Source organism: Panthera pardus, unplaced genomic scaffold (genome assembly GCF_024362965.1).
Source record: "Panthera pardus isolate Hobbes unplaced genomic scaffold, ASM2436296v1 HiC_scaffold_13, whole genome shotgun sequence".
NCBI lineage: Eukaryota > Metazoa > Chordata > Mammalia > Carnivora > Felidae > Panthera > Panthera pardus.
Genome location: NW_026526688.1, coordinates 126,374,833 through 126,402,460, shown reverse-complemented (window position 1 = coordinate 126,402,460; position 27,628 = coordinate 126,374,833). Strand labels below are relative to the sequence as shown.

At 34.8% G+C, this 27,628-nt stretch overlaps 1 protein-coding gene across 16 annotated transcripts in view; it reads left to right on the top strand.

Annotated features, from left to right (window-relative positions):
- Window positions 1–27,628, top strand: part of PDLIM5 (PDZ and LIM domain 5) — a 221,788-nt gene that overhangs the window by 110,306 nt on the left and 83,854 nt on the right. For 4 of the 16 annotated variants that reach the window (XM_019464010.2, XM_019463992.2, XM_019464079.2 and 1 more), the window contains exons 4-9: window positions 11,590–11,632; window positions 13,221–13,639; window positions 20,093–20,107; window positions 22,493–22,510; window positions 22,768–22,940; window positions 23,298–23,334. In XM_019464010.2, the coding sequence (XP_019319555.1) occupies window positions 11,590–11,632; window positions 13,221–13,639; window positions 20,093–20,107; window positions 22,493–22,510; window positions 22,768–22,940; window positions 23,298–23,334 (705 nt within the window). Of the gene's footprint in view, window positions 1–11,589; window positions 11,633–13,220; window positions 13,640–16,598; window positions 16,616–20,092; window positions 20,108–22,492; window positions 22,511–22,767; window positions 22,941–23,297; window positions 23,335–23,892; window positions 25,028–27,628 lie in introns of those variants that run through there. The other 12 variants (XM_019464050.2, XM_019464061.2, XM_019464102.2 and 9 more) reach the window with 8 other exon arrangements.

Genomic DNA, 27,628 nt, shown 5'->3' with positions numbered 1-27,628 from the left:
TCTTTAATTTCAGATTTGGATTAAACTTTCTCACAAAATAAAGTGCTATGTTTAGGAATCCTTTTCCATCTCACTTAGAGGAGTAGAAGACCAGGTCCTTATATTGGCATAAAGTAGCCTATGTGCTCTGGTTCCCAGTTCTCTCTCTCTCTGGCTGTGCCTCTACCACCCTCCCTGCTGTTCTAGCCCCATTCTAGCCTCACTGGCACATTCCTGCCTATGAGACGTTACGCTTGCTATTTGCTTGGTCTGGAGTTCTCTACTTCAGGTCTCTGCTCAGATTTCATCTTATTGTAGAGGCCTTCTCTGCCGTCTCTATATAAAATGACATATCCCTGTCCCTGTCTTGCTTTACTAGACTCCATTGCACTCATTACTGTGTGGACATACTTGTTTCATTTTATTCTGCCTCTCCCAAGTAGACAGTAAGCTCCCTTGCAATAGATAGTTTGTTTTATTCATTACTGTTTCCCCACCTCCTACAATAGTCGCCTGTGTTACAAGCTCAATGAATATTTGTGGAATTAATAAGTTAATGAAATAAATTAATTTAAGGAAATTATAACACAGGTACTGCCCTTGAACTTGAAGTGGCATTGCGTATAAGACATATTGGTCAGGAATGAGAAGGTGCTTAAAATAATTTATGATAGGGGCACCTGGGTGGCTCAGTCGGTTAAGCATCCAACTTCAGCTCAGGTCATGATCTCACACTTCGTGAGTTCGAGACCCACGTCGGGCTCTGTGCTGGCAGCTCAGAGCCTGGAGCCTGCTTCAGATTCTGTGTCTCCCTCTCTCTCTGCCCCTCCCCTGCTCATGCTCTGTCTCTCTCTGTCTCAAAAAAAATAAAAAATAAAAAATAAAATAAAAAAAATAATAATTTATGGTAATATAGAAGCCCATACTAAAAACAAATTTGGTGGTTAATGGGAAATAGATTCTGACCATAACATAAAGGGGTGTGTGTGTGTGTGTGTGTGTGTGTCTGTTTATTAAAAAATAGCAGCTGATTCAAAAAGAATTGAACACTATCAAAAATGTATTATTCAGTGACTAGTTATATTTGTAGGTATATTTATGTATGTAGATATATATTCAGTAACTAGGTATATATGATATATAGCCAAAACCTAATTGAACCATCATGGTTATTTTTGTAATCTTACATGCTCACTATAACCACTGTATATCAAAGGCATACATCAGATCTGTAGTCTGATTCATTATTGGTAGCATATCACCATTGATAGTTGTAATGGGGACCATGATGCCTGTTCCTTTATTTTCTTAAGATGGGTGAAGAAGAGGAGATAGAAACACGCGGTTCTTGACATACCCACAGGAAGATCTTGTGATGTGGTATCTCGGGATCTACATGGCCACTAACTTCAGAAGCTGGTTGCAATTTTGAGCAGAACACCCAGTTTAGCACCATAGATAATGTTCATTAAGGAGCCTCCAGCTCCATCCTGCTGGAAAATGAGGTTATTAGAAAATTTATTTTGCTATGGGGAAAAATACTTCTCTTCTCTGGAAAAATATGGAAGAATTGTTTGAAGGCTCCATAATATTCTTAAAAGGCAGAGGGTTGGAATTGCTTTTAAAGCATATGGAGAACTTGGGTTCAAATCTTGGTTCTGCCATTTTGAAATTTAAATTGTGGCCAAATTATTTAACTCCTTTGAGCTTCTGTTTCCTATATTTAAAGTGAGAACAATATTAGTCTCTCAGGAAGAGTAGGTGAGATAATTCAATAGGCCAAATGAAATTGTTGGCATTTGTTGGTAGTCAACAGGTGATACTTTTTCATCCATCTAGTTTGTTGTTGTTTTCTCTTGAAACTTATCCTGGTAGATAATTCGGTTTGAGTATAACAGTATGTAATAAGAAACATAATTTCTAGAGCTGTAGGATCAAATCTTCTATATAAGGAGTAGAAAAGTACTACGTGTCACTGCTGAGTTTGTGTGAATCACAGAGGTGTGTTATAGTCATGACCTCATTTTATCCTCAAAACAGTTCCTCAGCAGAAGGAACAAAGAAACTGTAGAGTAGCTAATTTTTTTTTTGGTAGACTTGCAACCTTCATTTAGCTATTTCTCTGTTTCTAAAAGAATTCCTCTATCAATGAAGAGCTTGATGAGAGAAAGACTGAATGTGAAAAGCAGGCTCTCTCTGTCTTTTTAGGGCTCTAAGCTTTTCTAAACGGAAGAAGAAAGTAAGTAAACATTAGGTTTATGAATTGTGCCTGCTTTTATACTACTTTTATTCTATTCTCTAGTATCTGATACTTATCAGGGTTTTAGTGAAGCAGTTAGTTTTCTATGCATTTTGAGAAGTCTTTGAAAATCCAGTTATGCATATATTTTGTTACTGATGCCTATTTTCCTAATACAAATGTTAACTGCATTTGTTATTCAAAGATATTTTAATAGTAGTATTGAAAGAGCCAGAAAAATGTGGGTGTATAAATGGAACTCCTAAATTTTCAAAGGCAGATTATTTACTTTGCAAATCCTATTATTTTTATATTAGCAGTGAAGTACTGTGTTGATAAAAATACATTTTTTCCTCCTGATTGGAGCTGGAGGAGAAGATATTTTAAATACAAGTGATTAACATTATGCCGAAAGAAAGATATAAACATTTTAGGTTTTCAGAGAATGCAACTCTGTTATCAATTGGTTGTTTACATCAGTCCGGAAAGTATTACCATCCATGCCTGATATCAGAAAGAAAGTATAGAGTTTTGTGGACAAGAGTGGGAAAGAAAGAAATTGACTTTTCAGCTTCTCTTACAGAATGCATGGTGTATCCTTTTTCCTTGCTGTTTTAGAATTTTTAAAAAATTGTATTACTAATAGTTTCATTTAGTAGAATATGTAGAAGAAGATGAGAGAGGTTTTTTTAAATTTTTTTATTAAAAAAATTTTTTTAATGTTTATTTTTGAGAGAAGAGAGAGAAGACAAGAGTGCAAGCAGGGAGGGGAAGAGAGAGAGGGAGATGTAGAATCTGAAGCAGTCTCCAGGCTCAGTTGTCAGCACAGAGCCCAGTGCGGGCTTGAACTCACCAACGGTGAGATCATGACCTGAAAACCAAGGTAAGATGCTTAACTGACTGAGCCACTTGGGCACCCTTGTTTTGTTTTTTAAAGTAGGCTCCATGTTGGGGCGCCTGTTCAGCTCAGATCATGATCTGGCAGTTCGTGAGTTAGAGCCCCACGTCATGCTCTGTGCTGACAGCTCAGAGCCTGGAGCCTGCTTCAGATTCTGTGTCTCCCTCTCTCTGCCCCTTCCCCGCTCATGCTCTGTCTCTCTCTGTCTCTCAAAAATGAATAAACGTTAAAAAAAAAAAAAATTAAATTGGGCTCTATGCCCAATGTGGGGCTTGAACTCACAACACTGAAATCAAGAGTTGTATGTTGTACTGACTGAATCAGACAGGTGTCCTGAGATAGGTTTTTAGTAGCCTTTATCATGTATTCGCAAATGAATTGAGGGTGCTGAGAAGTGGAGTTGAAAATAGTGCTTAAAATGTCATCTTTAATCAAACAGCATTAACCCTGTCCCTTCACCAAGCTTCAGTATCAGTGCCAGCCATGCGGTGTGAATTGTATTTGAACCGGGTGATTTGGAAGTTTAGATGGGTCATTCGATTACAAGTAATATGAAAGTTTGAGGTAGAGGGGTTACAAGGAATTGACAAGTAGCAACCACAGAAAGACTAATGAGAAGCTAAACTCATTTCTTATACCTGTCAGTGTCTGAACAAATTGTGATTAGGATTATTTTTTTTTAAGGCAGCGTGATTGTGAGGCTCAGAGTCCAAAAGAGCTGTGGTCATGTAGGATTATTTCCTAGAAAGTTTGTTATAATCAAAACCATCGAAGTGATCTAAACCAGAGGTTGGCCAAATTTAGCCCCTTGTCCATGCCTGTTTATATGAATAAAATTTTATTGGCACACAGGCATGTTCATTCAATTATGTTTGCATCATCCTTCTTGCTCTGATAACAGAGCTATGTAGTTAAATTTAGTATCAACCATCTAGCACTTTACAGTAAAGTTAGCCATTTCTTAATGGGCAATATAAAATAGATTCTTTATTTAAAACTTCTGTTGAAATAGGGGCGCCTGGGTGGCTCAGTCGGTTGAGTGTCTGACTTTGGCTCAGGTCACGATCTCACAGTTTGTGAGTTCAAGCCCTGTGTCGGGCTCTGTGCTGACAGCTCAGAGCCTGGAGCCTGCCTCAGATTCTGTTTCTCCCTCTTTCTCTGCCCCATCCCCACTCATGCTCTCTTTCTGTCTTAATAAATAAAAACATTAAAAAAATTTTTAAACTTCTGTTGAAATAGTATTTACACTATAAAAGAATTTTACCTATAATAAGAACATACTATCCTGAACTTTGAAAATTCCTTTTATTTAAACTCGAATGCGTCAGGGCACCTGGGTGGCTCAGACGGTTAAGCATCCGACTTCTGCCCAGGACATGATCTCATAGTTTGTGAGTTTGAGCTCCATGTCAGGCTCTGTGCTGATAGCTCAGAGCTTGGAGACTGCTTCAGATTCTGTGTCTCTTTGTCTGTCTCTCTCTCTCTCCCCTTCCCCTGCTTGCACTCTTTCTCTCTCAAAAAAAACAAATATTAAAATAAAAATTTCTCATTAAAAAATAAATACATAAACTCAAAACACATCTAAAATGTTACACAGTCTTTAACAGTCTTTTTGGTAGAAGTTATTTTATAAATACTAGTTAGAAAAATGCAGTTTTTAAAAAATGATTCTGAGGTTATTTTGAGTGTGGAAATGAGGTACAATGGACAGACAAAACTTTCCCTGTTAAAAATGTTCTTGTGGAAATAAATGTTGAGTAAAAAAATAAATTTCTTCCATCTAGAATCAAGTAGAATAATGTGAAATTTTTCATTTGTCACTATATGAAACTATCTTGCTATCTGCCTCCTTCATTAGAATGTAGATTCCAGGCAGGGACCTTCTTTGACTTGTTTATCACTATATTCCCAACAATTGGAACAGTGCCTATAGCTTCATAACTATTGATGACTGGACAGATGAAAGTATGGTCTTAAGTGCAAGATGTCAATCAAGTGACATACAAAACTGTCACCAAAACTAGTTATTCAAATTGATCAGTATTCAGTTTGCATTTATGAAGATCTTAATAACATTGAATTTGTGAACTTCAACCGTAAAAAATAAAGCAGCATACTGTGAGAAGAAGAAATATTTGTTAATTCGTTGGCTCCTTCTGGGTGAGATGGATATAATAGAGGAAGGAAAATGTGGACATTGGCATTAATCTTGGCATTAGCAGTCTAAATTATTTAACACTTCTGGACTTTATTTCTGAAACTTAATGTACTGTATGTAAGGCCTTTAATTCGGTATTGAGCTCCTAGTAAGGTCCCAGTAAATGTTAATGTAATGTAATGCTTGCTGATGCTGTCATTATTTGTATAGTGGGAAATACTTTATCATTTTAAGTTTAGCCTAGTGCTCTCTCCTTTATTGTGTCTTCCAGACCGCAGCCCCACCCTGCTCCCAAATAGTGTAACCATGTGGGTCCTTTACTACCTTGCTCCCTCACTCTGTCTTTCTCTGGCTTGGTTTAGAATTGGTTGATGAAAATTTCTTCTCAAACCCCATCTATGACCATCTCAGAAGGATTTTACAACAAAAACCTCATTCTTCCATATGGAAGTAATTATCAAGTGGCAATTGCTTGTTCTGGATTTATCAGAGCCATACCCAGTTTCAAGCCAAACCCAAGCAGAGGGGCTCTAAAGCAATTCCCTTACCTCTGTCTTCCTACCTTCTGCCTCTCACTGTTTAGAATCCGTCCAGCTTTGGGTTCTTTCTTCCTTGCTAGGGGAAGACGTGTACTCTGTTAGTTCCCATGGTAAGATAGAGAAGATGCAGGGTGAGAGAGAAATTGGAAGTGAGACTGTGTATATGAGTGCATGTAAGCACAATCTTTTATATAAGCTAAAAGATATTATGGTATACTGATACCTAACTTTTTTGTACTTTTATTTATAGAAAATTTAATCTCTATGTATTCCCACATCCTTTAGAGAAAAGCACTGATACCTTGCCATAAGTGATTTAAATGTTTAAGGTTTGAGTTTGCAATAGAATAGACTGGAAGTACACAATAAAATATGGGGAAATTGTTTAAGGAGACATCTCTCTGCACACTTGAGTGCTCACTTTTTCCCCTCTGGAGTTGCTTTGTTATTGCAAATTGACAACTTTGCAATTAAAGTGATTAATGATGTACCCTAGTGTTTATGGGTCTTGAGGTCAGTGAGCCCAAAGATGGCCATGCTGTGGGAAACTTAGATAGAGCTCATCTCACAGAAGAGGAACTAAAAATCCTCCTGTTTTCGGTATGATTGTTTATGAGTTAAGTATATTAGATATGGTTGAAGGAGTCACCAAGACATAATGAGTAATGTGAATAATCTTTATCAGTTTAGTTCTGTTGCTTAATTCCTCATTCTTAAATAGCAGTGTGAACAGTCATTGGCGACTTCATTAACTCAAAGCACATTATTTTGTAAAGCAATATTAGAACAATGCATTAAATCATTAAAAATATAACTTAAATATAACACTATTCATTGGGTGTACATAAGATGCAGTTTTATTTGATGAAAGTAATTATCAAGTGGCAGTTGTTTGTTTCGGGTTTATCAGAGCCGCACCCAGTTTCCATACCTTTGAATCTAATCCTTGATAGAGCTATTGCTTATTTATGGCTTTATTTTTCCTATACATTATTGTAACCAGGGCATCACACAATTCTAGTTTCTAACAAAATTCATTATGTCATAGAATTCCTTTCAACTGTTTGGCCAGAAGTTCTGAAACTGTTTGCAGTGCATCAGAGATTTTTTATTTTGGATACTGCTCTTAAAAAATCAGTCAACTTTCAAAATAGATTGTTATAGCCACACTGATGGCTTTGTTCTCTGAATTCCTTGAGCTGAGGGATAGTACTGGGCCAAGGCACTAGTCTCTCACCATCATGGCTTACTCCTGTACAGTGGCTTTGCACTAACAGAAGAGAGAACAATAAGCCTATTGTTGAGCCCATGGCACTGAGCCATTGCCAGAATCTCTGCTGGATTGAAGCACACACTCCACTGAAGGCACTTGTGATGATCACTGTGGTCGAAAGGGAGATATATCATCTCACTGCATATTTCCTAGGATTTGAAGAGAAAAAAATGTAGGAATGATTTTTAATAATTATACCTCAGTTTTAAAAACTGCTTATGTATTTTATTTAAAAGTCTGTTTAAAATGATTGACTTTTTAAGTAATGTGTGACATTTCTAAAGTAAAACAGCAGATGCTCAGTCTAACGTGAAGATAGATAACTAAAAATCTTAGTTTTGAGAAGTAGTTTTACTTATCATATATGAGGAGTTTCTCAGAGAATATAGGAAATACATATTTCAGCTTGGTGAAGGAAATGGGATTTTCCTCCCTTAAACACTGATTTAAATTATGCTCATAATCTCTGGGTGTCTTATTAATAAAGTTGAAGATAAAGAAGATACTCTGTATGACAAGAGATTTTGGGGATTGTATGGATTATGATGTTTCTTTTTCTTCATTTTAGCTGCTTCTAGGAGACTTAAACATTTCAGACTTACAGAGATTTACTTTCTTTACTGTTTCTTTAAAACAGCATTTCCTAGAGGGTTTTTCCACTAACTCCAGTCTTGAGAAAATTTTCCTAAATAAATGAGTATTCTAAATAGATTAGTATGCCATGGTTCAAAGGGATAGATGAACAACAATCTGCAATGTTTTCTTTTTTAGGTATTTAAATGCTCTGAAGGGGCGCCTGGGTGGCTCAGTAGGTTAAGCGTCTGACTTCAGCTCAGGTCGTGAATCTCACGGTCTGTGAGTTTGAGCCCCGCATCAGGCTCTGTGCTGACAGCTCAGAGCCTGGAGCCTGCTTCAGATATTCTCTCTCTCTCTCTCTCTCTCTCTCTCTCTCTCTCTCTCCCTCTCTCCCTCTCTCCCTCTCTCCCTCTCTCTGTCTCTCTCTCTCTGTCTCTCTCTTTCTCTGCCTGTCCCCAACTCATACCCTCTCTCTCAAATTTTTTAAAGGCTCTGAGAAGTTCTGTGGCTAACACAATTATGTAACTTTAAGTTTTCCAGATATCTTTAGTAACAGAAACTCTTTCTTGTTCTGTGTTTTGAAAAGTACCTTTCTGTGAAACATACTTTGAGAAATAGTCTTACTTGTCATAGAATGTACATACAAAACACACACGAGAGAAAAAAACAAATAGAGCCGCTACTAAAATGTTAAGTCTGTTTCCATCTCCTTTTTTCCATGCACTGACCATTCTGGATATGTTCTTTTATATCTTCCTTTTATCACTTAACATCATGAAATTAGCATGTTATCATGCAATTCAGGATTCTTTCAAAGAATGATTTTAATCATTGCATGTTTCGTCATATGGTTATATTGCACTTAACCATTTCCTCGTTGTTGTTTATTTAATCAGTTGTTTCCAATTTTTCATTATTATAAGTTATCCTGTAGGGAATTAATATCTTTATACATAAAATCTTTTACATACTTCGGATTATTTCCTTATGATAGATTCCCAGAAATTGACTATTATTGTTTCAAAGGGCATGAGTGGTCTTCAAGGCTTTTTATAAATAAACACCGAATTATTTTTCAAGAGAGCTTTAATAGTGTATAGTTCTCCCAGCAATATGTATTCTCACAAACATGATGTATTAACATTTTAAAAAAAAAATCTCAGCACGTCTGAGAGCAAAAGATGGTATATGTTTATTTTTTTATTTTGTAATAATTTGTAAAGTTTGATTTTTTAAAGTAGTACTAATGCTGTTCATTAATTTTGCAGATTTCATTTGTCGTGTATTCTAATTTCTCACACCACAATAGTTTTAGTGTCACGAATATGTAATTACACTTAAATACATTAAATAAATATACTTAAACATTTATATATAAATTAAAAATATATAAAATTATATAAAATTTGTCATGTGATTGAGTAACTTTAAGGAAATATACAGTTTCGATGATTTTATGATTCATTTGAGGTTATTTATATATATAAAAACCCATGAAGCTAATTTCTATTGGATCTAGTATCAACTATTTGACATTTCATTATGAGTAAGTCTGTTTTTTATTTACAAAATTATATTTGTGCTTTTAATGTGTAATGGACTCAATTTCAGAATTTTGAGGGTGTGTTGTCCATTTTTTTTCTGACTGCTTGTCTTAGTTTGGGTCATTGCACTTGTGAGACTTTATCAGAAAGCAAGCAGGGCAGACATTCAAGTTTCAGATTTTAAGCTCTATTGTGAATACAAGATTTCAAGCAGTATTTTTTTAGAACCTTCAGTCCACTAAGTATTTTAGGACTCATTATTATTCTGTGCTTTCTCAACAAAAAAGAGGTTGGACTCCAAAATTAATGAAAACTAGCCATTCTGAGATTCTTGTTGTTATTGCTAACATTGGTTAAGAAGTAACACCTAGAAAAGACTGAGAGGTTTGTTTTCATAGACATAGGGTATATGTATTTTATTCTGTTTGGAAACTTGGTGACTGTTAAACATCATGTTCTTTTCTATAAATTGTTATTAGATTGCTAATAGTTTCATGCACCTTTAAGTGTCCAGATGAAAAAGGAAACCATCCAATTATGGCAAGCTTCCAATAATATCTTGGGTGGTTTTAATAAGTAGATCCTTTGTGATTACATCTTATTGTGAAATTTCAATGAAAGGAAGATTCCACTGTTCTGTACTTGAACTTGTTTCCTTTGCTTATTATAACAGCCCTATAAGCTAAAAGAAATTTGAGAGTCTATTTGAGAGTACACATGGAAAGTTATGCAACTTCACAGAGTATAATTCTATATTGTAGTAATCGAGTGTTAGCATCCATTGTAGCCTCATTAGGTTAGCCAATTTTTCAGTCAGTGCTTGCCCTAACTAATCAAATTAGTTGTTATTGGAAAATTCAGTTTCTGCTAAAAAATGTTGATTGGAGTTCATTATTAGGTTATAGTCATAGAGATCAAATATCCTGTGCTAGCTTCTTTTATCAGTTACCTGTTATCTCTGTAACTAAAACAGCCTCATGGTTTGTAGCTTAAAATTGTTGTCACTTATTTACTTACTATGGTTACATTTCTTGAATTTTGTACTTGATATCTTATCTATAGTCTTGTATTATAAGAAGAGTCACATTGCTTCTGGTATTATTAAACATAATATGTACTTTAAGACTGGGTAAATGGGGCACCTGGGAGGCTCAGTCGGTTAAGCGTCCGACTTTGGCTCAGGTCATGGTCTCACGGTCCGTGAGTTCAAGCCCTGGGTCAGGCTCTGTGCTGACTGCTCAGAGCCTGGAGCCTGTTTCAGATTCTGTGTCTCCCTCTCTCTCTGACCCTCCCCCATTCATGCTCTGTCTCTCTCTGTCTCAAAAATAAATAAACGTTAAAAAAAAAAAAAGACTGGGTAAATAGCCTTTAAGTTATTAGCTTTCCCGATCATTTAGTTATCCTTGACTACAACTCGTATATTGCAATATATAATAAGTATATATAAGTTCTATCCTATATAATTTACTTACTGTAAACTTTGAAATACCTCATCTGAAAAATGGGGATAATGATAGTTGCTACTTTGGTTAATTTGTCATGATTATATGAGATAATTGTTCTAAGTCAATTATTGTTACTGTTAGTCCGTGCTAATCAAAATGACAATAATAATACGAAAAAGCATATATCGAAAATAGTTCATTTGAATTTTGAAGTAGGTTCTATGCATGGATTTTTGTCCTTCTTTCCTTGTTCTCTCCTTTTCACACTCATTACTGATGACCTGTTACATGCCAGGCACAGTGCTGATATAGACACACAAATGGGGCATGGTCATTTCTTCACTGAAATTATAGCCTAATGGAAGAACTTACAGTTTAGTTTTACTGTATCAAATATTAACTTGCATAAACACGTAAGAATATAAATACAAAATAAATACTCATTTAGTGACCGAGTTCAACCAGAATTTATTCAGTATCTTCGTAGAGACCCGATATCCTGTGGACGTATTCATGGATGTTAGGTAGGAGAAAAGGCAGGTACTATTGGAGACAGAGGTTCAGATAAGGTATTTCAACTTCCCAGGGATGAGAAAGTCATGTTTATTATACTTTTCCCTTTTGGGTGGGGAATAACCTTACTTGAAAGCTTAAACACGGATGCATTAGGAAACATGATTGGTGTTTGTCTTTCCTCATTTGAGTAAGTAGAGAACTAACGAATGCTTAGTGTTTAAGGATGTTGGTACTTGCAGCATTTTGAGTTACATGAGTTAATTAATTAGTAGATTATGAATAGTCAAGATTATGAATTATGAAGCTATAAATTCTGATGGTATGTTAAGGTATATACTAATAAAAATTCCATTAACTAGATGTTTGCAAAAATTTATGTGGTTTGTTTTCCCCCTTTTTCTTTCTTTTTTTTTTCTCTTCAGGGCCTCTGCTACACCCAAGCCTGAGCCAGTCCCCGTTCAAAAGGTATGTTTCTCATCTAATATCGCTAGGTACCACTTGATAGTCCTTCCTGGATCACTGTTATTTCCATTTCCTGTCTCAGGCCACAGTGACAATTTATAGTTTCAGTATAATTTTCCTGACAGTTCTTTTCCTTTAAAGATTTGGGGGCGGAGGAATGGAAATCAACACATAATTAGAGTCTGTAATTGTACCTATATTATTAAAGCATGATTTCCAGGGCCATATATTATCAGTAACTTATGTTCACATTTCTTACATCCACGTTCACTTTTAATTTGCCTATCTTAAGTCACATAATTTAAAGAAAGTAAATGTATACTGAAAATCAGTATCACAAGTCTTTAATAACATTTTATTAGTAATATTAATAGATTTTTAATTGCATTTTTAGAGTATTTTGGATTAGGTTATTGGCAAGTACCTTTTTTCTCTCATATATATCCTCAAAATGTCCCAAACCATTATTCGCATACAGCTGGTTTATACTTTTGGGGGGCTTTCCCCTTTATTTCACTTGTCCTTTTTATTGAATTCTTTATATTGATGTGCTGAGACATTAAGTTACTTTCCCCCCCTCAATTAGCTTTATTATTTCTAAAAGATTAATTTAGATTATTACTTATTTTTTTTAAATATAATAGAGCCACATTGTAAGTTTTTTAAAAAATCGATTGTTTTTTCTTTTGGGATGGTAGGATGAGTAGGTATTTATTTATGAATGTCATAGAAACTTAACTTGTTTTTTTTTTTTTTTTTTTAACTTTACACTTTCTTTCGAATAGGGATTTGCAAATACAAATTAACATTTTGGGAGGAATTGACCTTTCTTAGTAGTTAATTTTTCTTTGAGAAACGGCAATGAAGAAACATCTAAGATCATTTTTTTCCTCATGTAACTATTAACTATTTATTTTGGAAAAGGGAAAGAATTTTATTCTATCTCCAAATAATATCTCAAAACATTCCAGAGAGAGAAACAGGTGGATTGTTGACATTTTTCTTTTAAGTAATATATTCATTCACAATGATTCATCAGAATGTGCACATTTCTGAGTTAGATGAAAATGGTCTTTGTTCTTCCATTTTAGCATACTAAAAAAATTGAACACTTAAAAATGTGCTGCAGTTTCCTCATGAGTCAAAAATCTATACTCTGGAGAGTGAACATTTTTAAAAGATGAAATTATAATTAAGACTCTGGATATTTTAAAATTAATGTTTCCTTTGGCAATATTTTGTTTATTGTGGGGTATTTAAATTTTTTCCTTTTGGAAAATTTAAAGTGTATATTGACACGTATGATGACGTGTTTAGTCTTTTTGATAGTGTCCTGCTCTGAGTTCCTAAATATTTTGAAACTTATTTCATTTTTATAAAAAATATACTCATCGTGTGCATCATGTTACGCATGTTGGGACCAGTTGGCATGCATGTTATGCTCATTGTTTTTATCTAGAAACATGTAAAGTTTGGGCTGCTAACACGATTGTGTTTGTCTTTTTAAAAACCAGCTGTGTGTTCTTTTCAGTGAATCTATCTTGCATGTATATGGTGTGTTTTTGTGTGTGTTTATTTTTATTTCACATAGGGAGAACCTAAAGAAGTAGTTAAACCTGTGCCCATTCCATCTCCTGCTGTGTCCAAAGTCACTTCCACAACCAACACGGCCTACAATAAGGCACCACGACCCTTTGGTTCTGTGTCTTCACCAAAAGTCACATCCATCCCGTCACCATCGTCTGCCTTCACCCCACCCCATGCGACCACTTCATCACACGCTTCCCCTCCACCCATGGCTGCTGTCACTCCTCCCTCATTCGCTGCATCTGGACTGCATGCTAATGCCAATCTTAGTGCTGACCAGCATTCGTCTGCACTGAGCGCTGGTAAACCTGCAGTTAATGTCCCACGGCAGCCCACAGTCACCAGCGTGTGTTCCGAGACTGCTCAGGAGCTAGCAGAGGGGCAGAGAAGAGGATCCCAGGGTGACAGTAAACAGCAAAATGGGTAGGTGGCCAAGGGTGCTTTCTGCTCTTATCCAAACTCTTCTTTCAGGCAGTTTCCAGGAAATAATCTATATCCCCCCGCCCCCAATCAGCTGTTCTTTGAAGGAACGGAGATGAAGTTTCATTTGCTTCATTAACATGTAGCTTTATATTATATATGTACAGCACTTTCTGCAAGGCAATTATAGGTTAACCAAAACCTAAATATGCATTTTGATATGTTATGAACCATGTAACATGCTCTGTAACTCTTTCTCCAAGTCCTGGCATAACAAGGAGCAGCTGGCACTTATAATGCAAGGCAGAGCTTGAATCTTTCTTTCTCAATTTTTCCGTCCTTTTATTAGTCACCAAAAGTTTAAACAGACTGGTTAAAGTTGTGTCAGCTTATGTATCTCACCCTAAGGAGAGAGGAAGTGAGGAGTTTGAAAAGCTTTTTTTCTTGGGAAGTAGTCTTAAGACAGAAAACAAATTTAGTTTTGACTCATGTCTATGTATGATGCATTAGCTTAGGTCGGATAGCCAGCAACATTCTTTTCAGATAAGCTTAGGCTAGAATTTAGTCTGTAAAAGCAAACAGTAATGGTAGAACAATAACATCAAAGGATGCATCACAAACATCAGAAGCAAAGTAGGGAATATTTTCATTGTAAAGGTTTTTCTAAAATGAATGGATTTACAGAAGTGGGTACTAAACTAAATACATAATGTCAGTGGAAGTTTTAAAAATTCCATTCCTTGTGATTTTTCCCTTTTTGAGGTATTTTTTAAAAGATTGAAGTCCATTTTCAGCAACCTCCATCTCTAGATGGTCATTTTAGTCTTTTTGGAATTCGGTGACCATACTTGAAGCCAAAGTCATTTGTGTAAAATCATTTTGATCAGATTTATTGTGACAAAAACGTGCTTTAAAAGGGAAATCATCTGCATGCATGATGGTTTTTACCAATGCCAGTTCCCAGGGAAGTATAATTAAAATAATTGCGTGGATAGGTCCTTTCTGAGGTAATCCCTTCCGAATGTTAATTCGTGTAATGAAGGGGCTGTGCTGTCTGTAGCACTGCTGCCATGGCAGCCTTGGGGCTTTGAAATGGAAGGTGGCAGATCTCCAAGGCTGCTGCTGAGAGAAAGAGCAGGAGGTCTGGAAGAACAGCTACTGGTCCCAACATACGGTTTTGTGGTTGTGGGTGGCTTTTTAAAGTTTTGACATACATATGAGTAAAACTAGGGTCCTTCAAAGCAAGTTATTTCTTCTTTTATTTGAGGAAAAGAAATAGTACGTAGTGTTGGGTTGTATTTTTTTTTTTTTTTTTTTTTTGTATGTCTCTTTTCAGACAGCAGATTTTAATCAGAGTAGATATTCTGGAAAGAAAGATGCAGCCTGTCAAATTGTTGGCCCCATAGAAAACTCAGGGCAGAAGTTTGCTATGTTGATGAAATTCCAGTTTCAGTATATAAAAGTCCCCTGGAAGAAGTGTCTGAACAAACATATTTTCTCCTTACTAACATATCTTGAAATTTTATAAGATAGTCTTCTGAATGGAAACTTGTAGAGGTAAAAGTAAATTGAGGTTATGGAAGTGGGTACTTCATTTAAAACATGGAACTATGAATATGAAGCTTAAAGTTTTGTTTTATAACTACAGCTTGGATGATTAAACTTAAAATGATTTATAGCTTATTATTTTCAAAATGAAACTGTAGACAGTAGTGTAGTCGTAGGGCCTCGGGGATGGCTTTTTAATCAATGGACATGTGATTGCCGAGCCTGTGCCTGTGTCTAGGTCTGTGCAAGATTCAGGAGAAAGGGGGTTATCACATATTTGGCATCATTAGCAAGCAAGTTACAGCTTTGTGTTTGCAAACTGGGTATATTTTAAAACAGCTCGATTTCAAATGACCAGATGTTGGACAATGAAAACTGGATCACCTGAAAACAGAGTGCCTGTGGTGTCTGTGAAATTCTACGACACATTTGCCGTGCCATTTCTCTCACTACATTTAGATTAGAGAAATCAAAAAAATAGATCAGACACTTTACTAGTCAATGATGAGTCATTTTGCAGAGGTGCGTTGACGAGTGCATTTCCTTCATCAGGAATCAAACTGTTTTTTCTGAAATCATTGTCAGACTATTTAGTAATTATGTGATTAGTAATTTTTTCATGTTTTTATAATATTACAAAAGGTATGCAAAAAAACCCTTTCAAAGTTGAGAGTTGTTACTTTTTTATTAATTACTTTTTATTTTAAAAATAATACATTACAGGAACCAAAAATTTAAAGAGTTCAGAAGGGTATAAAGCTAAATTTGTAAGTTGTCTTTTTCCTCAAAGCAGAAAGATTATTAGTCCTTAAGTGATTTAAAGTAACTGGCTCATATGCCAATTTGATAGGCATCTCACCCAAATTTATATAGGATTAGTAAACATAAGACACAAAAAGAGTATGTCTTCATTATGCATTATTACTGAGAAATAGTTATTCATTGTAAAGTATGAGGTCTATAATTATGCTGATAGTTTTAGAATATTTCTTAACAATACTATGTAAGTATTCTTGTTCCTTCTTATAGATAATAATGAACAGGGCCCTTTAGGAAATTTTTAATCTTTCTTCTACATACACAAATTACTGGACTTGCTATTTTCCTAACTCCTTTCCCCACTTACTCTACTTAGAGCAAAATGGGACTTTATATTCCAAAGCAGAAGGAAAGCTATTTTGCATCAAGCAGTTTAAGTAATTTACCTTTTCGCTTTCCATGTGCCCTTGCATTATAATGTGCCACTGCTTTAAAGAGGTAAGTCTTTCATGTATCCTTTATTAATTTCAATTTTGTTGGACTGCAATCAATTTCTTCTAACAGTTCCAATGTGTTATTTTGAAGAACTTGGCCTTGGAAGATACAAAATATAATGGTACGGTAGTAATATTTTTAAATGCTTTTCTCTTTACAGAAAACACAAGTGACAAAGTTAGTATCCACATTACTGGAGAGGAAATATGGTGATTTATATATGAGTAAATAGCATGAATGTGTCCGATTTTTGCAAAATTGAGTTACATTTTGCAAAATAGCTGTCATTTAGAAGAACCATATTTAGTGTTTTCAATAAGTTTGGTTTGCATCGCTATGTTGTAGTGAATTGCTTTATGGTAAAAAGTAGTCGTGTTTAACTTTTGTCATAAAATATATGTGGGGTTTGCTGTGTAGTGGTTTACAAGAGATAATGCTTGGGGAATGTAATTTGTGTGGGTTGAGACTATTAGAAGATAAAGAGAAAGATACAAGAGAAATCATAAACAGATGTACCACCAGTGAATAGCATATATAAAACTGAGTTGGTTTCCAAATTCATATAACAAACCAGTGTTTCCCAGGTAAAGTCTCTAAGAACCGTTTTTATTTTTTAAACAACGTTGCTGACAGTTTTAGACTTTTCTGTGTACTGTTGTGTGCCACTGCATAATAGAAAGTTTATACATACCTTTGAAATTGGTTAAGAGAGATAGTTACTGACTTATTAAATGTCACAGGTAGTCGACATAGACATTGGGCATCATGGTGGTATACTTTAAAACCATGCTTTTGTGTCTGTTGGTATTGATGGTAAACTGGCTGGGGATTAATAGCCTTAAAATAGATAAAAATCACATTAGATAAGGACTTAAATTAATTTCGTGTTACGATTATTCTGAGCATGTGCTGAAATTTATCTATGTTGTAGTTTAGAATGGGAAATACGGAATATTTAACTATCTTAGACACATTCAAGAGAATTAACAATCAAATTACTAGAACCTTTGTTCCAGTGTGGCTGTGGTCCCACTAATTGAATAATTAGTTCCATGTTATATACACATAGGAATATAGTGTATCAGCATACTAGTGAAACATCCTCAAACCCTAATTTATTACTTAAATTCTTACACACAAGGATTTTGACTAGTTACTAAATTCCAGTGTAACAAACAATTTGCTTTGTAAAGGGCAAAAACTGGGCCTTGGAGAAATAAATTTAAGCATTTAGGTTAAATATGTAAATTCGTTAATTTATTAGGGATTGCTGTGCACTATTCTAGGTGTTTCTCAATTCCCTACGTGATTTAGTTCAATTTAATTGAATCCTGACAGGTTACTTAATTTTCTCATGTCATGCAGCTTGTAAGTAATTTAAGATTCAAGCCTAGGGTTTTTGAAGCCAGTTTACTGAGCCTTCCGGTGCATCATCTGACTGTGACCCTGGCTTATTTGTTACTTTGAACTGGTGTTTGTTTTTAAATGGGTTGGGACAGTCTGGATGAGTGATATGCCTGACCTACAGTTGGGTTTGATAGTACTTTCTTTTTAAACAAGCAGTTAGGGGATCTACCCCGACAACAAATCTGTTTGTATGGTTTGCAGAGTGCCTTCAAATATATTAAACATATGCCTATAGAAGGAGTCTGAAAGAATGGGAAATTGTAGTCCATTCCACTGTGGAGGAAAGAGGCTTCTGTAGATTGCACATTGTTCAGGGCACAGGGGAGGTGGGCAGCTTAGCCAAGGTGAGAAGCCTGGTCTTCTCATGGTCACATTGGCACAAAAGCTGTTGCAGTATATCATGGGCCATTCCTCTTGGGCACATTATCTGAAATAAGTGAAAATATTTATTCGACATACACAAATTGGCATCTTTAGGTTGAAACCAGTCAAGTCTATACCTGCCGCAACTCACTACACCATAGAATGTTTCTCTCCCAACTTCATGTTAATATAAAACTTTTCCCCTAAACTTTAAAAGGTTTAAATATATGTCTAAAATTCAGTTCAGGGGAGGTTATTTTGAAAAACTACTTACCTGCTATTTAAAATAGTAACGCAGAGGAAAGAATGCTTTGCATTGTGGCTAGAGAAGAGTAAGTATCTGTAAATATTGAGATCAGCTTACCTCTGGCATCCCACCCCTATTCAGTGAAACTCAGCCCTCTGTTGAGTTTATGAAGCTGACTTTGATATATCTGTAGCAAATACAGCTAACTGCCAGTGTTGGTATTAAAACTGGTAGGCAGTTTTTGTCACTATGTTCAAAATGAATTACTAGTTACTCTGACTAAACTTCATGGCAGAAGGATTGATTCAACAGTGTTTTCGAAAACTATGTAGAGTTTATACTTCAGTCTTCATAATAGAATAGAAATATACTTGTTTTTAATGATTGTATGGTTAATAGGCTGTGTGAATTAATTATGTTTTGAGGTTTTTCTTCTTCAGATGTTATTAATGTAGTGCCTTTACTAGATCATATCAGACATGCCTTTCTGAGCAATAAGTAGGTAACTGATAATACAAAAGTATGGGTTCCTACAAATCTGTTCTGAACTTACTGGGATTTGCTTGTCAGTAAGAGTGGTGGTAATGACAGAGGAGATTATGAAAATTGGGTGATCCAGTATGCTGCCTATATTTTCTATTATAATCACATTTTTATTAAAAAAATTTTTTAATGTTTATATATTTGAGAGAGAGAGAGAGAGAGAGAGAGAGGGGGAGAGAGAGAGCATGGGCAAGGAAGGGGCAGAGAGAGAGGGAGACAGAGAATCTGAAGGAGGCTCCAGGCTCTGAGCTGTCAGCATAGAGCCTGATGCGGGGCTCAATTTCACGAACAGGGAGATCATGACCTAAGCTGAAGTCAGATGATTAACTGACTGAGCTACCCAGGTGCCCCTATAATCATATTTTTAAAAAATAAGAGAAAACATCAAATAGGCTAGCATATTATTTCTTTATAATACACGATTCAGGATAACTCTTTGGCTTTTAGGTTTTTATTTTAATTCCAGTTAGTTAACATATAGTGTTATGTTAGTTTCAGGTATAAAATATAGTGATTCTTTTCCTTTTCTTTCTTTCTTTTTCTTTTTTTTGGCTTTTTAAGTTTTTATTTTAATCATTCGGGATAATTTTTGTTAGAAGGTTATATTTGCTATTAATATATACTTCATATATTATGTGAGTGAAAGACTTTCTCTTATTCTGCTCTGATTTTAAGTGATTCTAAAATGTTTTGTTTCTACATATGACATCTAATAATTATTTTATTCTCTGCCTTTTGTTAGGAACGTAATAGGAATTTGGATTCCTGCTAAAAAGAATTTATATAAACCTAGAGATATTTTTAAACAGTGGATCTTTCTCTGTTAACAGTGTAACAGAATTTTGACTAACATGTGTTCATTTTTGTCTGTGTTTACATGTTTATTTTGAAGCATGATGTTTGTGTAATATCTTCATGTAAATTAATTGTTTTAAATTTCATTATTTCCTTTTTGTTTTCTTCTCATCTTTTTTCTTTTCTCTTTCTTTTCTTTTTTTCTTTGCTTCATCTGTGTCTATTTTCCTTTATCCTGGGAACATCAATGTCTTATCTACTCTGTCACATCTTTTTTGTATGTATTACTCCTCCTTCAGTAACCCTGGCACCGTGTAAGTACCTAATCAGTGGTTCCTTTTTGTAATTTTCATCATTGTCTCTCTGTAACTTTCCATCCTGCTTTTAGTTTAATACTACCAGCAAACTTTATCAGTGTCTTTTTGCAAGAATTTTCACATATGTTATAAGGAGCATAGGAAACATGTTTCTCCTGCTAGAGAACTTCATATAAATCAGTGGGTGTGTTTTCCACTTCTTCAGTGGAAAAAACTTAGTAAGCCGAACCTTCAGGGAAATAAGTATTGTAGACAGTGTATGCTGGAGTTAGTGACCTCGTTTGGGCTTTCCTTGTTAATTTTTTTTTTTTTAATTTGAATGTAAACTTGCTAATTGTGAATATCTACATTTTGAAATAAATTATTTGCTCTTGATAGTTAAATTTATGTTCTATCTCAAATATATTTTTGAAAATAAAATCGAGATTATTCTCTCCTTTAATCATAGTCATCAGAGTGTAGAGTTTAGAAACTTCGTATCACTTAACACAAGGCCTTAAGCCGTGGTGAATATCAGAGTCTAAGGTGTACCATGCTTCCTGCAAGTATGTCATGGCTAAGAAGTGTTCTTAAGTGGTGTCATTTTATTATTCTTAGTGTACTTATTCTTAGCTTGACACTATTGTTTTGTATTTTTATAGACCAAATCTTTTGTAGAAAATAAAAGAGTTTTATACTGGAAACTGGCACCACTTAAGAGTAAACTGCATTCACTAACTAATTATAGAGAAGTTTAAACTGTAAGTTTCATAGCTAAACATAAAATTTTTCACGTAATTGCATGAGATAAAGTGTTGTCTGTTTAGAAATTATATCTTCCAAATACAGTGTGTTTATGAAGTGCTCTTTGCCTATTCTAATTTTTTAAAATTCTGTTTTAAAAAGGATTAGGTCTTGTTTAAAACAAAGTAAACGTAAATTAGTAATTAGTAAAATATTAGATATTTCACTTACAGAATCTTAGAATTCTACCATAAACTATAAATGTTACTGATTTTATGTGTAAATATTATTGATTCTTTTTTATGTAAGCTGATGACCCATAATCTTAGAATATGCATCGCAAATGATGTTTTTACTAATCCTGAAAGAAAACACATTATGTGATTGTTCCTATGCATTAGGTACTTTGGAAAACACTTGACATACACTGTCTACTTATTCATTCTTCAAAACAACTCTTTAAGGATACAATCCCCCTTTCTCAGATGAGTAAAATTGAGATTTAGAGAAGTTAAATGACTTGCACAAAACACACACTAAGTGAAGAATGTAGTGCTTGAAACTATTATCTGTTTCTAAAGCCATTGTTCATATTAATCTTATCATGTTCTTCACTGGGCAGAAATTCTTTCAGTGTACTGAGACAGTTTTGATAGTGTGACTATTCAAATGACAACAGTCAAGTGGCACTCTGACAGTACTGTGATTTTCGAGCAGCGAGTTACACCCAGCAGATGTTGCCACCCACATCTGACACTCTGAGCCCTTTCTCTTCTCAAATCTTAGTCTGCTAGTCGAGACTTGGGCTCCTTTTTCTCTCCTGAAATGACACTCATAGACTCCAAAGGTTTGCATTTGTCATATTTGGGGGTGGGGGGTGGGTAGAGGAAGAGAACGTAGTGTTCATTACCTTCAGTAGATCTTAGGTTAGGATGTTAATATATATTATAAATTCCTTAATATTTATGCTTTGTTCATAGAAAAATGAATGTTCTTAACAAACTCAAACTTCTTGAGCCCTGTAGTGTACAAAATCCCTTTCACATTTATTATTTCATTTAATGCTCAGAACAGTGCTACTTTGTATGTGATATTCTTATCTGATAAAGGAAAAAAAATAAGCTCAGTGAGATTCACTTGTCCAAAATCACATATCTAAAAAAGTCACAGAGCCAAGATTTACATCTTGGTGTTTTGATAAATATTTCATTGGTTTCTGATATACTACACTTCTTATTCTCTGTGCTGACCCCGCACACAACTTTATTCAGGATGAGGGTTATCTATACACAGGAATGAGAAAACTGTAGAAAGTAACAGTTCTGACCCTTTTCAAAATTGGAAATTTTGGAATTGCTGTCTTAGCCTGTACTAAACCATTCTTAGTTCCCGGGCCTAGTGAAGATTTTTCATTTAATTTTGTAAAAACCAATACATTTTTGCAACCTATTGATATTTAACGGTGGTTGTGAATGAATACAGTCCATATCTGTGTTTTGTTAGGCATAAGATAGATATAAGAACAATACAAGTAATTTCAAAAAATTTTTTAACTACTGTAGACTATTCAGTTCTCATTATTTTCCTTATTTTCTTATTCTTTCCCTTTTCTTTATGCATGGAATCTCTCTTCTGCTGCCTTCTTCTGTCAATTAAAAGGAAAACTCCACCTAAACGGTAACCCTTCTCTTGAATATTGTGTTAACATGTGAATACCTTTTTTTTTTTTTAACTAGTTAAAGATAAAGCGGGTCTACTCTAGTTTAGAAGGATGCTTTTTTAAGAAAATTGAGGCTGAATGCACTTGGAAAAGCATAAGATATAAAAAAGAACATTGATATTGAATGTATTAATTACAAATTATTTGGCAGAGGATATTTTATCCTTAACATAATTTAAAAGTGTTTAATTCTTTCTTTCCCTCTTAACCTTAGTCCACCAAGAAAACACATCGTGGAGCGCAATACGGAGTTTTATCACATACCGACTCACAGTGATGCCAGCAAGAAGAGACTGATGGAGGACACTGAAGACTGGCGTCCGAGGACTGGAACAACTCAGTCTCGCTCTTTCCGAATCCTCGCCCAAATCACTGGGACTGAACATCGTAAGTGAATACCTAGGGATTCTGATAGGTGAATGTTCTCTGCCATAGAGAATAGCATTCGGACAGATGGGCAATTATTGGGAAACAGTAATTTTCCTGAGGCAGTTTACACTTAAACTATGCCATGCATAATATGGGTGATGTAAATAAGAAGCCAGCCCAGGAAGGTCACGCTGCAAAGTGTTGGCAGTAGTAGCAGCAATGACTATAGTATAGCTGGTGACAGCATGATTCGAATGTTTTTTAGTGGCTCTGTGCAACTTGACCATTTGGTATTGATGGGTACAGGTAATTGCTTAAATGATTTTTCAAGTTAAAAAAGTAAATTAATATTGGATGTTGCTTATTATATTTCAGTGAAAGAATCGGAAACTGAAAATACAAAGAAGGCAAAGTAAGTTGTCCATTTTTTTGGTAAATTGAATGCTTTCCTTTCCTGAATGGTCTCAATTTGTTTTTTCATAGTTTCAAGTGTAATGGTATGTCGTTTTGTGTTTGCAGCTAGAAGCTAAGCATTTAACTTCGGTGTCTTTTATGGGACTTAAATGTGGGACTTAGAAAACTTACGGACTTTTAAATTAGTAGATATTTCTGGATTTCATGTGTAAGGTTAATTTCCTTTAGTATAGAAATAAGTGGGCAGAGGAGTATATTTGGGGATGCTTTGCTAACACTACAGATCTCTGTGAATGAGTTTTATGTGTTTTGTCGTAATTTCATTTTGGGCATAAAAGTGGATGTTTCCAGGAGGGCTCTATAGATTAATGTCTGCATTTATTAAAATGTTCTACTCTTAAAATCTTTGCTATTAAATAAAACAGCTATATGAAATTAAGCTTTTATAAAGCATGTTTTCTGCATGATGATCTAAGTGTAGAAACTTTTTCTTTCTCTTTCTTATGACTCTTCTATCACTTTTCTCTTCTTCTCTTTTCTTCTTTTATTTCCACAGGGAAAAGATACCCCTTCACGTCTTTAGTCCCAAATACACAAAATTACGTGACTGGCACCATGAAGTTTCAGCACGTGCTCTTAACGTACAGTGATTTATGAGTCTTGCCCCCTGCCCCAAGCAGCCAGCACATACCTTTTCATTCAGTTTTTCTTTTTTTCCAACCTCATAGCAAAATCTGTATTAAATTTGCCTTACAAAAAAAAAAAAAATAGAAACCTTTTCTATACTTTTCTAACCATTTCTTGCTGTTGTGAAAAAGAGGAAGATGAATTTGTTTTGTGCTAATCAGTAGCTCACAAATGTTAAACCAAGAGAGCAAATTAAGGGACTGGATCTGTTCGGTGGATTTCCATCGGTGTCCATTGTTACTAGGGTAGTGACCTTGGAAAAGGAATTCTTTCTGTAAGTTGAATTTGGTTGGTTGTGTGAAGCAGAGACAGATGAGCAAATAATGTCCTTGTCTAATTTGGAAAATACTTCCTTTATGTTACTACATTTCCTAAGATTACTTTTAAATTCATTATTACATAATGTTCAACGTGGGTTGTAAATTACTCCTAAGCAAATGTCAGAAGATAAGAGAAAACAGAGAAGACTGTATTAGAATAGTTTGTTGTAGATTTGGGTATTTTTTTTAAAGCAGGTACTCAGGATAGCTCTGAAGAGGAGGAGGCCCAAATTTGGCTCCTATTACAGGAAAGCAGAGAATTCTGCCCCTACTTGCAATGGGGAAATAGAGTGTTCTTTTGGTTTGGTTAGTTTCAAAAATCCTCCTTGTTACCAAAGGAAATATTTCTAAACTGGTGGATGTTTTTAGGGTATAAACAATTTCCAGGCATTAACTAGTAAGAAATAGAAAAGATAATTTTGCTTTGTTTTTAAATGAACATAAAATAAGTTATGAATGATTCTTTATGTGACATCAGAGAAGTATTTTACTGAGTGATAAATAAACAATTGTGTGTTCCTGCTGTTCCTAGGAAACTATGTTTTGGGCAATACATGCAAGCTAACATCTGACCAGAAATGCTTTCTGTTTTGTAATATAATGTATTATATATTAGTCATACATTCAATAATAAATGCATTTTGTAGTTTGGAAAAGTACTGTAATAAAGTTGCCTTTAACTTAGCTTTGTAATTGTTTTCTGTTTCCATGAAGCTAGTAATCGTGTCATCTAAGACTTGTTACACTACCACTTACATAAAATAAATAATTCTCTTGACATTTCATTCAGAAAACATTTTTAATTTTGCGAGGCTGCTAAAATGAGTGTGGAATATGATAAAGCCCTGTATTTTTTTTTTTTTTTTTTTTGTATCTGAATTGTCATGTTATTTAACATAATGTCTTACGTGAGTAACAAGATTAGTTATAAGTAAGCTCTATACCCAATGTGGGACTTGAACTCACAACCCTGAGATCAAGAGTTGCATGCTGTATACCCATGGAGCCAGGCAGGCACCCCCATTCAGGGCATTTTTATTTTTCCAGGTTTTTGTTTTTTTGTTTTTTTGTTTTGCTTTGATATCATCATAGACTAGGTCAACTGCCTGATAATTTGGAGAAACTAACATTAATTTCGGTTAGTGATTACTATTTAAAATTTAGCACACCAAGTGTACTTAAAAATAATTCTAAGATTTATAAACCTGTGCTCATTTCCACTGTACTTCATAATATGCTAAGGTGTCTTTCTTTTACTGTAGCAGTTCTTCTTCAGATACTGCTTGTGATTTTATGGCCCTAACATCAATCCATTATTACTATGTCTCTGGCCTCTGTACGGAAATAGACCTTCTTAGACCAGGCTTCTTATACCTAATACTTCTCATTCATCTCAAAAGATGATATTTGAAAGTAGGTGGAATCAAATTCTCATGAAAATAAATGGTGGAATAGACAAGGTATTTCCCACCAGGAGCCAAATTTCCAACACCAGAGTTGAGAGAGAGTGCAACTAGATGAGAGTTTTAAGTAAATAAAAGAATTTCTTCCTAATAAAGGCAGGAGAGCATGTATAGAACTTTATACCTTGAAATAAGTACAATTGGAAATAAGAATTTAATACCTTACTAATTAAAAAAAAAGTAATGTCTCATTGAAAGCATACACTTAGATAAGTGAAGGATCTGTATTTGAGTATGAGTGTGAGTGTTCAGTCAGGATCACAAAAGACATTCCATTTGACCCCATCAGAGGTTGAATTCCTGTGTTCAGTTAATCTTCTGGGACATCTTATATTCCTAGCTTAAAAGCTAGCCAAATATTGTAAAAGCTCCTTGCAAAAATATTATTGTAAGTCTGGTGACCTAATTTATAGCTTGTTTTTGTTTGTCTCTCTGATACAGAGTTTCTTTATCATAGGCTTGTTTTTAATGTAAAATTTGAAAGTTAAGAATTTTCAACGTTTTTACAAGGTTTTACCAGTTACAAGATGGAATGTTACCCACAGAGTGAATATTTTTGTTCCCTTGAAAAATATATTGTTTGTGGAAACGGAAATATACTCATTTTGTACATCATTATGCCCTTTTGGAAGACTGAGATAAAAATATTGTAGGGAGCTTATTTAATAAAAATTGTGATATTAAGATAGAGAGTAGCCATCCCATCTTTTATTCAGATTTATTCAGAAATTTGGGTGAATTGATTTCCCCAAATGAAAAAGTTCATAATTGTTGCACTTCCGATGTGTATTTAAAATCATATAAATCACAAATATTCATTTATTGCCTGAGTTATTCTTTCACACAAATAATTACTGAATACTTAAATGGCAGGCACTGATGAACTAGAGATTAAATAATGAGTAACAGATAAATATATAAATAAAGTGATCTGAGATAATTGTGTTACTAAGATAAATTCGTATAAAGGAAATTTGGCTTAGGGTGGGATTACTTAGGTTGTGTGGATCTCTGAGGAGATGATGTTAATGCCATCACCTGAGAGAGGAAAAAGAGTCAGCCACGTGATGACTTGGGGTCACCGTTCAAGGCAGACGAAACGAGTGTGGAAACCCTGAGGCGAGCAGGAGTGTGGCAATTACACAGAACGGAAAGGACAGTGTAGCCAAAATGTGGTATGTGACCGGAAGCATGATATAAAAATGTCATACATATGCGTATAACTTACATTCTCCATACTGTCCACAGCATATGGAATGGGAGGTTGTCTTCTGTCTAACTACTTTCAAGACAGATTTAAAAATAAAGAACCAAGGTGGTATGTCAAAGGTTTATCAAAGCTAAATAAAGTACATTCACTTATTCGTGCTGCTCTCAGCATAGGTATCAATTTAATGCTTTTCCCATTAGACCCACTGAAGACTTATGAAAAGGAGGCATTATTATAGTATATGTTGGTAACATATTTGTAGGGAACAGCTATAAAACACACATAAAGGCACTAAAAAACAAAACTTCCAACATACAGAAATTAGACCTGTATCGTGGCACCTGGGTGGCTCAGTCAGTTAAGTGTCCAACTCTTGGTTTCAGCTCAAGTCATGATCTTGGAGTTTGTGAGATTGAGCTCCGCATCAGGCTCTGTGCTGTTAGCACAGATTGGGATTCTCTCTCTGCCCCTCCCCTGCTTGCTTGTGCACACGCTCTCTCTCTCTCAAAAATAACCTTTAAAAAAAAAAAAAAGAAATTAGACATGTAATACTTTATTCATAGTTTAGTGATGGATTTGACAGTTTAGTTCTGTCTATAAAATTTACCAAGA